General features: G+C 39.8%; 1 protein-coding gene across 8 annotated transcripts in view; it reads left to right on the forward strand.

Moving 5' to 3' along the window:
• Positions 1 to 13,650, forward strand: part of SEC24D (SEC24 homolog D, COPII component) — a 105,489-nt gene that overhangs the window by 12,308 nt on the left and 79,531 nt on the right. For 5 of the 8 annotated variants that reach the window (XM_078366571.1, XM_078366572.1, XM_008992771.5 and 2 more), the window contains 4 exons: positions 768 to 897; positions 4,891 to 5,039; positions 6,576 to 6,851; positions 7,145 to 7,275. In XM_078366571.1, the coding sequence (XP_078222697.1) occupies positions 768 to 897; positions 4,891 to 5,039; positions 6,576 to 6,851; positions 7,145 to 7,275 (686 nt within the window). The remainder of the gene's footprint in view (positions 1 to 767; positions 898 to 4,890; positions 5,040 to 6,575; positions 6,852 to 7,144; positions 7,276 to 13,650) is intronic. The other 3 variants (XM_078366573.1, XM_008992774.6, XM_054252961.2) reach the window with 1 other exon arrangement.

The following is a 13,650-nucleotide window of genomic DNA, read 5'->3' on the forward strand; positions in this document are numbered from 1 at the left end:
TGCGCCCGGCCTCTATTGCAATTTCTTAAGAAGAAAAGAGAAAAATGTCTGAAGACAGTTCCAAAGAGAAGTCTTTAAAGGTCTCTATTTGAGAAGAGCTGCTAATAAGTGAAAACACAGTCATTCTCAGAAGCATCCATTAATTGCATGTAGTCCCATATTTTGTCTGAACAAGCATGATAAGTCTGACTCAGAGTGAGCAGTCCCTCAGCTGTTTATCATCCAGCCATTTAGGATCCTGGAAAAATTATTAAGCTCTGAAGGATATTCTCAGGATTTTAAGAACCATAGACCCTACCCCCATCTGCTTTTGTTGTGCTATAACTGAAAGGCATTTCTAGTGGTCTCTCCCATGCTCCCATATAGTTACAGTTAGAATGCTGTACCATGACCCTTCCCACTTTTTCCAGATTTATTTTCTGATATCTAACTGCCAGTTTTCATTATATGTTCTAGTATTCTTTGTGTGGTAATGTGCTTTATCAAGGTCCCTCTGTCGTATGCAAAGTTATTTTTTCTGTTTTAGTTTCTGTTTAGTGATAAAGTGATTTCCTTCTTTTCTGCTCTTTCATCATTATGATAGTCAGATACTCATGCCAGAGCCTGGTATTGACAGGTCTGTAGGTGATGGTTAAGCTTGAAAGAGATTGGCTCTAATCCATTTGTTTCCTTCCTCCTCCACCTAGTTTTCGTTTTCAACCTAAAGCCTTTGCCTCATCTCTCTTTGTACTTTAATACACTTCTAAATTCATGCCCCTCTCTTGCAGGTATGATGAAGCCAGCAGGACCTTTGGGGCCCACTGCTACTGGAGCGATATTGCCTCCAGGTCCTCCACCTCCTGGACCCCATCAGTTTGGCCAGAATGGAGCTCATGCCACTGGTCACCCTCCCCAAAGGTGAGCTAGGTAGATTCTAACCTTCGTTTGTATATTCACCTAAAATGATTTCAGAAATACCTTCAAGCTTGTATGTTTATTGGTTGAAAGTTTGACCTTTTGATAATGGATGTAGACATTATCAAAGCATTGAGAAAAGTTGTGGCCAGGCACAGTGGTTCACACCTATAATCCCAGCACTTTGAGAGGTCGGGTTGGGTAGATAGCTTGAGACCAGCCTAGGCAACATAGTGAGACCATGTCTGTACAAAAATAGAAAAAATTAGCTGGCCTGGTGGTACACGCTTGTAGTACTAGCTACTGGAGAGGCTGAGGTGAGAGGATGTTGGAAGTCAAGGCTGCAGTGAGCTATGTTTGTGCCACTGCATTCCAGCCTGGGCAACAGAGTAAGACCCTGTCTCAAAAAGATAAGAAAAGTTATGAAGAAAAAGACAATATTAGTAGGCATTTAAAAGCACATCAAAAATTACTTGTATTAATATCATACATTTTATTTCTGAGTTATAGTGAGTTTATTTTAGAATTTTATATTAATTTCTAATTCCTTTAGATGTCCTGGACTGTATTCTTGAATAAAATTTTAAATTATTCTATTTTCTTAAATCCTTCACAGAAATGAGCTCACTGCCAATGGATGCTTAATAAATATTTTAAAATTAAATCGGATTGTCACCAATGGTAAAGTCTGTGAGTCTGATGTGAAAGGCACACAGATGCCAGTGAGGGATTCTCAAAAGGCAGAGCTATAGTAAAAACAACACAGGAAACAAATCTCGTGTTTGTGTTTATAATAAATTGAGGAAGGGAAGAGTTCGAAGCAGGCCTGGATATTTCAAGCTGTATGAAATATTTAGAGCCTGCAGCCCACTAGGGACCAGTCCCTGGGAAAGAAGCCAGCATCACACCTTCCCTGTTAGAAATCCCATTATTGTTTGTCCTGTGAGGTGTAGCTGCTGAGAACCAGTGCCAAGCCAGTGCCAAGCCGCAGGCAGTGTTTGTTTTGGAGTTTTTTCAAGGATTACCCACAGGCTTCATTTCTCAGGTTCCTTCCCAGGTAGCTAGGTTTGGAGTGGGGTGGGCAGTAACCCCTAGTTATGACTCTAGACCCTGCTAATGGTGGAGCCTTTTAGTCTTGGCCTTTCACAAAGCCTGTAGTCCATAATAGGAAAACTCCCTCTGGGACTTTTTGTCTTCAAGTTAATTCACCTATAAGGACTTTGTGAGTTTGGCACTTGCTGGCTCTTGTTTGTCATGATAACATTTGCCAGTTGAAATGGTAGCTCTGGGATGCAGAGGGTAGGTCATGTAAGAAACGGGGGATGGGTTTAGTTTGGTTTAAGTGTGATTGTTATTTAAGCTTGGAGCAGGAAGTCAAAGGGCCTTACTCAGGACCTGACCCTACTGTCTTGAGTCTCAAAAGAGTGATAAAAAGGCAAGATAGGAAGAGCAAAAAGATGGAGAACCAAGATGCCTCTTCTGGTTCAAGCAGTTTACTAACTGTGGACACTGGTGCAGTTTCTTGGCCATGTCCATTCTCATTTTCCTCACTTGTAAAATGAAAATATAGAATTCTCAGTCCAGAAGTAAAGGGGAGAAAACCTGGAAAAATTCAATGTTGCCAGGTGTGGTGACTCACAGGCTCATTTGTAAAATGAGAATATAGAATTCTCAGTCCAGAAGTAAAGGAGAGAAGACCTGGAAAAATTCATTGTTGCTGGGTGTGGTGGCTCATGTCTGTAACCCCAGCACTTTGGGAGGCTGATGTGAGAGGATTGCCTGAGCCCAGGAGTTTGAGACCAGCCTGGGCAACATCATGAGACTCCATCTCTACAAAAAAATTCAAAAATTAGCCAAGCATGGTGACATGCACCTGTGGTACCAGCTACTTGAGAGGCTGATGTAGGAGGATTGCTTGAGGCCAGGGAGACCCTGTCTCAAGGCAAAAAAAAAAAAAAAAAAGAAAGAAAGACAAATACTAAACAGCTGGTTTCAAGTTTAGAAAAATGTTTTGGTCACTGGTATTAGCCTGGAATTGATTGATCTTTTTGGTTTGTAGCCATTTATTTCACTTGATAAGGTTGCTTAGGAATATGTAAACCACGGACTTTACCATCAAACAGGCCCTAACTTTGTGATTGTGAACTCAGAACAGGGTCTGGCCCAGTGAAGGGCAGAGGACTCTAGAGTCAGGACATGTTTGCTAATCTTGGCCCAGACAGTTACTAGCTAGATAATAACCTAACCTCTGTGTACCTTGGTTTGCTCATGATAATTGTAACAACAATATGTGGTTGTGAGGATTTTAATGATTAATGCCTGCAGAGTACCTTACACAGTACACAGTGCCGATGGATTCAACACCTTAGCAGTTGTCATTATTTCCACTGGATCTGAAAAGTTCCACTGTTTATAGCTTGTCTGTCTCTAGAACTCAATTCTAATTACTTATGACAGCTCAAGAATCTCATGACAGCTTTAAGAATCTGCTTTTATGGTGATTCCTAGGGAAGTACTGACAGATTTTTCTCCTTCTCTTCTACTGTTCACTTGCTACAACTTGCATACTGGATTGAAGTAGAATTAGGGTTAAAAAATGGAAAAGTCAGGGAAAATTATAGTATTTCAGGCTAAGCCTTCCTGGTTACCATGTTGCCTTGCCCTCATGGGACATGCTTCTGTGAATATAGTGCAATGCAAGGGTAAAGTGCACCATGATTGTGCAGTGAATCACACCAGTCTGATGATGACAGAGGCCGTCAAAGAGCAAAAATGGCATATGACTTTTCTTTGTGGATTCTAGCATTTCATCTGTGTCATTTGTACTTAGTATACCAATAAAAGAAATATTTTAATTTTACTGTATCTAAATTATCAAATAAAACTCGAAATATAAATGAGTTGCTATGTTGATTTGAATTTAACATGTAAAATTTTTATTTAAAAAATACTGCTATTTTAAAGATAATGTTTTATAAAATTTAAAAATCATACCAAGTTATTTGTTGTTTTGATTTGACTGAGGAAGAATAAATGTCTTAAACTTGCAAGCAGTACTAAAGTTATGTATATAGAGTTGCTACTGGGTAGGATATTAAATAAAATCTGCAACCTAAAAACCAATTTTTTTAATTATAAGGAAAAATTTAATCAATCAAAAGTGATGTATTCTGATGAAGAAACAGTGAATTAGAGGGAACAGGGGACCCATCTTCTCAAATTGAATCTAATATGTGTGAGTCTACTAAGAAAGTGATTTTAACAAAAGTTGAAGCAAGGAACAATAAAAATAAAAATAAGTAGATTTTTTTTCAATTTTATTTAATGTACAAAATGATGCTAGAATTTGGTGGAACTTTTATTTTTTTCTCTCTATGGGGTAGGTATTCAAAAATTCAGATTTTGTTTCAATCAAATCTTTAAAAATGTGGCGTCTTATCTCCGCATACAGACTTCAGCATACATCTCATTTCTTGAGCAATTTGCTGCAAACTTGAAAATAGGGACTGTTTGAAGTTGAACAGGCCACAGAAAACTGAGCCAGCTCTACAGAGGATTAGGATTAAATCGAGGTTAAATTTTCATGTTTTATTAATCCTCTGATGGTAATTCTTTATAGACTTCTTTCTGATGGTGAATCTGCTCTTCTCTGACATTCAGTGAAACAGTAAATTAAAATATATAATTAACATTCAATAAAACTGTAAATTAAAATGTATAATTGAATGTTTTTCAGTCCAGAGCCATGTTAAATAAAGGCAGTCAACATGAGGAATATTCATGTGTAGTTCTTAATTTTAACTATATTATATTTATAGCAAAAAAAAAAAAAAAAGAGGATTGTTCCTTTTCACTCGCTCATTTTTAGAATCTGAAAGCTAACAGCTACAGAGATTAAGTGGCTTACCTATAGGCACACACTAGGTTTCTACATGAGGACAAGAGGACCCAGCTTTGTATGGCATGCTATGATATTAATATCCTGTTTTTTCTCAGATTTTCAGGCCCTCCACCTGTCAACAATGTGGCATCCTCATATGCACCATACCAACCCTCTGCACAATCATCTTATCCAACTCCTATGTCCACTTCATCTGTCACCCAGCTGGGCAGCCAGCTCAGTGCTATGCAAATCAACAGCTATGGTAATAGTTTTATTATTAGTGTTTATTGACTGCCTTGTGTCCTGATTATTTTTAATGAGAGAGGTTTTCTTCATTTTTAAAATAGACATGACTAGCGCATACTGTATTGAAGTAGTATTTGGACATTTTATATAAAGCATCTATATTATGTATTGCTATAGTTGTTTTCTTGATCATGCTGCCATTTATTTCAAGGTAATTGAAGGACCCTCAGAATACCTTCCATTCAGTGATCAAACAATGAAATAAAATATGCTGACTTAACAAATAAACATTAGAACAGTGAAATTATTTTAAGAAATAAAATAAAGATAAGTTTAACCTTGTATTGTTTATGACGGGGACTCAAAATCAGAAATATAGTACTCATTGTTTCATAGTACATTTTAATTATGTGTTTAGATCATGGAAAGAATGGAAGCTCAGATGTTGTGAGGCAGAAAAGAGAATAACAGGAGAGGAAAGAGTCACAGTACTGAGATTTACAAAAACAAAAATGCTATATATCCTATGAGTCATGGAAATATCCACTGTAATGACAGCACAGTCAGCCATATATCTAGATGAAGAATGTTTCCATGTTACTTAAAATTAGTTTTTTGAAGTATCATTAAAACCCCTCAGAATATTTTCTGTCTTTTACCAATTTTAAAAGGGAAAAGTCTCCAAAGAAGCAACCCAATTTCCCATGATCAGAGAAAGGAAGACATAATCTGGTTTTACAGTGGTTTCCAATATGATTGGAGAGCATGTTATTGGCCCTTCCCTCCTCTCTGGTTATTTCAACCTAATTCTGAAATTTGTTTGGTCAAGTCATACACAGGATGCAAATAATTTATTGAATGTATAATTTACCCGAGTAATGCTTATTATGTAATGAAATTTTTATATAATTTCTAGATTTTGTACCAGATACAGATGCTTTAATTATTGCATATATTATGTAATTACACAACTGAGTTAAAATTTATTCTATGAATTCCCTCACTTAAATTAGAAATATTGATTTTACCTTTTAAAAATTTTCCAGGCCAGGCTGGTGGCTCACACCTATAATCCCAGCACTTTGGGAGGCCAAGGAGGAAGTATTGCTTGAGCCCAGGAGTTTGAGACCAGCCTGAGCAATATCATGACACCACTTGTCTATATAAAAAAAAAAAAAAGGAAGAGAAAAGGAAAAAAGAACTGGGTGTGGTGGTGTACTCTTGTAGTCTCAGTTACTTGGGAGGCTGAGGTGGGAGGATCACTTGAGCCCAGGATGTTAAGGCTACAGTGATCCATTATCTTGCCATTGCACTGCAGCCTCAGTGACAGAGCAAGACCCTATCTTAAAAAAATAATCCCATTGTATAAAATAGCATTTGTTCTATTTTCTGAATGAAGATTTCTATTTCTGGCAGAAAACACAAACATGGATTTCTAAGGGTGTCCTCTAGCTTTATGTCAGAAAAACAAGCATCTCTGTCATGTACTTTGTAGAAGTAAGAGAGTTGAGAAATGTGGTATTTAAGTAGGTTGATCTTCTTTCTCACACAGGTTCAGGCATGGCTCCTCCAAGCCAGGGACCCCCTGGCCCTCAGTCAGCCACATCATTCCAGACTCCTCCACGACCTCCACAGCCATCCATTTTGCAGCCTGGATCTCAGGTTCTTCCACCACCACCCACCAAACTCAATGGTCCTGGTGCTTCACCTTTGCCTCCGCCAATGTACAGGCCAGATGGGCTCGCTGGGCCTCCTCCTCCAAATGCCCAGTACCAGCTCCCGCCTCTTCCAGGCCAGACCCTGGGCGCTGGATATCCTCCACAGCAGGGTAAGGCAGGCAGGGTTCAGGGGAAGGCTTTGGGTTACCCAGGGGAACCCTTAACTGAAAATCAACTTTGTTCCTATGTTACTAGGTCTCTATCACTTACTTTTAAGAAACGGTAGTTTTTGAAGAGTGTGGCAAGAGCAAAGAAATGGGGAAACCACATTTGTACTTGACAGCTTGCCTTTTTAAATAAGATGAAAAATACAACATGATTGACTGAACAGCATGATATTGTCAATAAATCTTACATGCCGGATTTGGGATGATAGTCATTTCTCTTTAAATTTTTTTCCAAGAAGCCAACTCTGGCCCCCAGATGGCAGGCACACAGCTCTCTTACCCAGGAGGCTTCCCTGGAGGTCCTGCACAGATGGCTGGTCCACCACAGCCCCAGAAGAAGCTGGATCTTGACTCTATCCCTAGCCCAGTAAGTGCTCTTCTCACTCTCACATCTCACTCACAGAGGAGCATTCATTGTTCTCAGCAACTCTTCAGTTTGTTAGCATTTATCCTATTCATTATGGATACTCATCACATATAGGCAAAGCTTCCCTTCCTTATATGTGGTCTATGGGGAAGGCATGCTCGGGTTATAGGCATACTAAAGGTCTCCATGAAAAAGCAGCCTATACAGATTTTTTTTTTTTTGGTGTCATATAAACTTGGCAGTGTCTATAATGTTTATATACATATTTTGTCAGTATCTATTGCTATCTAATGAGTAATTAACAGTAAGACTATATCCTATATAAGCATGCTATTTTAGATAAAGGATCCTTTTCAATAAGAGAAACCCATAGAGACTGAAAATATATTTTACATCTTGCACATTAAAAAATAAAATTGTTTTATGTAAAGTTAGAATTAAACTCTTCACTCAAGTGACTTCTTTGAAGGGTTACTCTTTAATAATTGTATTAGTCAGCTTTACAAGGTTATTCTGCATAGCAAACCATCCCCAACTTTGCTTACAACTGCAGAGATGCATTTGTCACTTAGTTTACTTGTAGGCTGCAGCGGCTGCAGGTTGGCTTTAGGCTCTGCTTCATCCGTCCTTATTCCAGAATCCAGAATGAAGAGGCACCCACTACTGAGGACATGCTATTTTTTAGCAGAGGGAGGAAAGAAAGAGAGCTGGCCAAAACTTGCAACAGCTCTTAAAGCTTCCACTCATGTGGAAGCAAGTCATAAAACAAAGCTCAATGTCTGTGGGGCAGGGAAGCTGCCAATCTTGTGGCACTGAGATGTAAAATCCTTTCAGAATAATAATGAAATTGGCTACAGTTAATTTTGGGTCTTTGAATAGGTTCTATAAATAAAAGCAGAAAAAGTTAGAAATAAACTAAGGAGCACAGAAAGCTACCATAATAGCTCAGTAGCGTAGCATTACTGTATCTTAATACTCATGAGTCAGTGGATTCCCTGAGCAGTTTTGCTAATTTGGGCCAGGCTCACCTGGTTTGGGCTGGGCTTGATCATGTATCTGGGATCAGCTGGAGGCTTGGCTGGGGTGTGGATGGTTTAGGATAATGTATTAGTTTCCTGTGGCTGCTGTAACACATTACCACAAATGAGGTGACTTAACAGAAATTTATTCTCTCACAGTGGGGACCAAAAGTCCAAAACCAAAGTGTTGGCAAGTGCTATGCTTTGAATATTTATCTTCTCCAAAACTCATGTTCAAACTTAATCTTCAGTGTGGCAGTATTGAGAGATGATTGGGTCATGAGGGTTCTTCCCTTGTGAATAGATTAATCCATTTATGGATTAGTGAGTTAATGGATTAATGGGTTATCATGGGAGTGGAACTGGTGGCCTTACAGGAAGAGGAAGAGAAACCTGAGCCAGCACGCTCAGCCCCCTCGCCATGTCATGCTGTGACGCTTTGGGATTCTGCAGAGCCTCCACCTGGAAGAAGGCTCTCACCAGATGTGGCCCATCAACCTGGGACTTCTTAGCCTCCATAACTTTAAGAAATAAATGTCTTTTCTTTACAAATGACTGTTCCAGATGTTCTGTTATAAGCAATGAAAAACACACTAAGCAGGGCTGTGCTGCCTCTGAAGGCTGTGGAGGAGAATCTGTTCCTAGGCTCTTTCAGCTTCTGGTGGCTCCAGGTTTTCCTTGGCTTGTGACCATCTGACTCCAGTCTCTGCTTCTGTGGTCACATTGCATCCTCTTCCTCTTTGTGTCTTTTCTGAGTGTCTATCTCAAAATTCCTCTGCCTCTTTCTTATACATGTGATTCCATGCAGGGCCAGGATAAGCTCCTTCTCTCAAGATCCTTAATGTCATAAAATTCTTTTGCCATATGAGGTAATGAAATGGGAAAGGTTCCCTTGTGCCCCTCGCAGGGCATGCAGTGCCCTGCTGCTCAAAGCTCTAGAGGACCATACAGACAGTCAGGCTGTGGGGCTCTGGCTCCCATGATAGTGTCTAGGGGTGAATGTTTACAGCTCGTGAAGCCCTGGTGGATATGTGTTACAGGGTGCTCTTTTAGTTTGCCATCTGTAGGCGATTTGTGTTAACCAGCTCAATTAGACCCCTTCCTTATCACAAGGACAGAGGGATTTCTGTATCCCAGGTTTTTGCCTTGATGTACTGGAAGAATTGGATCGCATGTGGGCTTGGAGAATGAGTCCAAGGTTTTATTCAGTAGAAGTAGTGCTCAGCAGATGGGGGAGCCAGAGGGAGATGGTTTTCCCCTGGAGTCCCGCCACTCAGTGGCCCAGGCTCTCCTCTGACTGCCCTGACCAAACTCCACCTTGGCCCACCCATGGATGGCCTGTCAGTGTGCTGGTGTCTGTCAGTGTGCTCTTCCACTGGCATGCTCCCTCAACATCCTCTTGCCATCTAACCACTTGTATCTTTATCCACTGATGTGCTCCCCTGCACGTCTGGCTGCCTGTGTGCCTGCACATTAGGGACTTGGGTATTTATAAGCCCAGGATGAGGGTGTGATGGGCCAGAGTGGTCTTGAAAAATGCAACATTTGGGTGAAAGTAGGCGTGCCTGTCCTCATCTAGGTCTGTGGGTGTAGAGCCCTAGACAGGGAACTGCCTTTCTCTACCCATCTCTACCCTGTCTGCCTTCTGTATCAGTAATATTCACAGACTTCAGAGATTAGGACATGGACGTATCTTGCTGAGGGCCACTGCTCTGCCCATCATAGTGTCATTTGTGTATTTTGTTTGGTATCCATCTGTTGATGGGGGATGATCAGGCCATGTTGTCAAGCAGGGTACACTGGGTTTGTTCATGGGGTGGCAGACATCCAAGAGGGAAGGTAGGAGGAGTCTGCATGGCCTTTTGAGGCTTAGGCTTGGAACTGGCACATCACTACTTCGCTACATTCTCTGGGCCAAAGCAGATCACAAGACTGCCTCAGATTCAAGGAGTAAGAAAATGGACTTTGCCTCTTGATGGGAGGAGGGGCAAGGCAACGTTGAAAGGAGAATTGATACAGGGAAGCATAGATAATGTTGTCTATTTTTGTAATCTGTCACTTTATTTGAATTTGAAGTTGAAGATTTGTAATACTGTCTACTGGTATAACATGTTAGAAATTAAATTTTGACAATTCTTATTTTCTTTATTGATAATCATATTGCCAGTCATTACTTTTATGACTTAAAAGAGGGAGGGAGATTTATTTTAATTAACGGTTTTACTTGGTTATGGGAACAGAATAGGAAAGTCAGGACAGCAGGCTGGAGACCTAGGGAGGAGTTGATATTGAAGCTCTAGTTTAAAGACATCTGGAGGCAGACTTTTCCTCTTTCTCCGAGAACCTGTCTTTTTCTCCTAAGGCTGTCAGCTGATTAGTTGAGTCCCACCCACATTATGGAAGGTAATCTGCTTTACTCAAAGTCTGCCTGTTTAAATGTTAATTAGATCTTAAAAATACTTTAATAGTACCTTCACAGCACTATCTAGACTAAGACTGGTGTTTGTCCTAAAAATGGCCTAGCCAAGTTGACACATAAAGTTAACTATCACATCCCCTTTCTCTTGCATCATCTACACTTCTTTGAAAATGAACTTAATTTTTTCTCTGTCTAGATCACTCTTGTCAGAATATAAATATCCTATGATGCCTCCCATCATTAATAGAAGCTTTCCTTGGCCTCTCCCCAAACCTGGATTCAGTTTCCTCCCATCTCTTGGCTTGCTTTTATAGCAAGAAATCTCCCAAAGAGTTGCCTATATCTGCTGTTTTCAGTTCATCTCCTCCCACTCTCCTGATCCTATTCCAGCTTAGATTTTATCACCACAACCCGACAAATACTGTGCTAGTCCAGTTACCAATGACTTCCTGTTACCAAATCTAATGGTCTGTTTTCAGCTTTCATGTGACTTGACATCAGTAGCAATTTGACACATCTGTTTACTCCATTCTCCTTGAAACAAAACTTTTACATTTGGCTTGTGGGATTCTACCCATTTGGTTACATCTCTGTCTACCCCACTGGAGGCCGGTTACATCTCTGTCTACCCCACTGGAGGCCGTCTCCTTTGTTGATATCTCCCCATCTCACTATCACCTAGTGTTAGAAGTGTCCTCAGGCTTAGTCTTTGAACCTAACCCTTTCTCCATTGACATTTACTCTCCGGATCAACACTTCTCAAAATGTGCTCCCAGGACAGCACCATCAACATCAGCTGGGAGCTTATTAAAAATTCATGTTCTCAGGCCTCAGCCCAAAGCTAGGGAAGCTAAGGGTAAGACCCTGGAATCTGTATTTCAACAAGCTCTTCAGATGATTCTTAGGCACACTAAAGTATACAAAGCACCACTCTAGGTAATCCCATTCATTCTCATGGCTTTGAATGAGAATGCAGATATTCCTAGTAAAGACATTTTTCCTGAAATCCAGATCCAATTCCATTCTTCTAGCTCCTCAGGCCAAAAACCTAGGAATCATCTCTGATTCTTCCGTTCTTGCACATCTCACATTTAGTTCTTTTGCTAATTCTCTTGGTCCTACCTTGTCTATTCATCCTGTTCCAAGCCTCTACTATCTACCTACCTAGGTTCCTCTACGAGCCTCCTAATTGGTCTCCCTACCCTTTTAGTCTACACAGAGTAGCCAGAGTGATCCATTCGAATTCTGTCATATCATGTCATGGCTAAGAAAGTCAATACTCTAGTTAAAAACCAAAGTACTTACAACTTTGCAGGACCCTACCTTATTTGCCACCCTTGGTTCCCCTACACCCATCCACACACACACACACACACACACACACCCTACTTCTGACTTGGTCTCTTACCACTTCCCCATACCCTTTGACTCAACAACACCTGCCTCCTATGCCCCTGCCTCAAGGTCTTTGCACTTGATATTTATTCTGCTTAGATGCTCTTCCCCTAGGTGTATGCAGGGCATGGCTCATGTCCTCATTTCCTTAATGTCCTCATTGCTCATCCTCAGTCTCCCTGGTACCCCATCCATTTCATTCCATATCCACAGCACTGATTACTGCCTGATGTCTGGTGTATTATTTGCACATTTGTTTACTTATTGCCCGTCTTCCACATTAGAGTGTCCACTCCATGAGGGCAAGGATTTGGTTTTCTTCACTGCTGTGTTTCTAGCACTTAGAACAGAACTGATACATAGTATATGTCCATGTATTCCTTGAATGAATGGGCAACAAAAGCAAGGAGTAGATGCTGTGACTCATCCAGGACCCTTATAATATATACAGACAAATCAGTCCAGTATTTATTTTTATCTTAAAAGTAATTAAATACTGATATCAGATGGGACCTGTTTATGCCTCTATTACCAAAGTAATGTGCTTTTGCTAACAAAATTTTTCCTTCTGGAAAGAGAGATGTCAAGTCACATTTACTGGGCTTCTGCTATACTCCAGTCCTGAGCCAGGTGCTTATTACAACATTTTTGGGTGATGGTTTTAGACAAATTTTAAAAGTAAGGAAACTTATCATCATCAAAACTCTTTCTCCCTCCCATTTGTGTCTATAAGAGGATTATTCCAAAGTTGGTGCTTTCTTTCCACTTTATCTTACCTCTCCAAAATGCACAATTCTGTTAAGTAGCCTTTTTTGTCTGGCACACACATCCTCTTGTTTTTCCCTTATCCTTGCTCATTTATCTCAAGGGAATCACTTCCTTTTTTTTTTCTCTTTTCCAATTCTACTTTATGAACACAGAATGCTCCATTCATAGCTGATAAGTATAATCATAATTCTAGCAGCATATCTTCCGAAGGGAAAATACATCTATGCCTTTTGAAGTAGTTTCGGAATTATCAACAATCACTGTCGTTAAATCTAAACCCTTGAAGTACTGAGTCATAGTCAAAATTGCTGTTGAAGCTTGTTTATTTTATCTCTAAGGCTGCTTTTCAAGAATGTGCACTTCAGGTAAATAAAATAGATGTAGTTTTTTTTTAGCAATTATCGGAAATACTTTAATATCTCCTAGTCTTTGTAATATTCCATCCAAGATCTGAATTAATTTAGAAATATAATTATTACTGATAACACTGTTTCTTTGGAAGCAGAGTTTTATAAATTGCAAATGGATGATTTAAAAATTAACTTTTTACAAATATAGTTGATTAAAGACTATGTTCAATATGTTCTGTATATTATGCACACTAATACATTATCATGGCTTTACCTCACTTTCATATGTGACTCTTTGTTGGTTGAAATGATTGAAATAAATATTGAAAAATATAAAAATTACTCCAGGCCAGGTGCAATGGCTCATGTCTACAATCCCAACACTTTTGGTGGCTAAGGTAGAAGGAAAGCTTGAGCCCTAGAA

The sequence above is a fragment of the Callithrix jacchus genome, chromosome 3 (genome assembly GCF_049354715.1).
Source record: "Callithrix jacchus isolate 240 chromosome 3, calJac240_pri, whole genome shotgun sequence".
Lineage (NCBI taxonomy): Eukaryota > Metazoa > Chordata > Mammalia > Primates > Cebidae > Callithrix > Callithrix jacchus.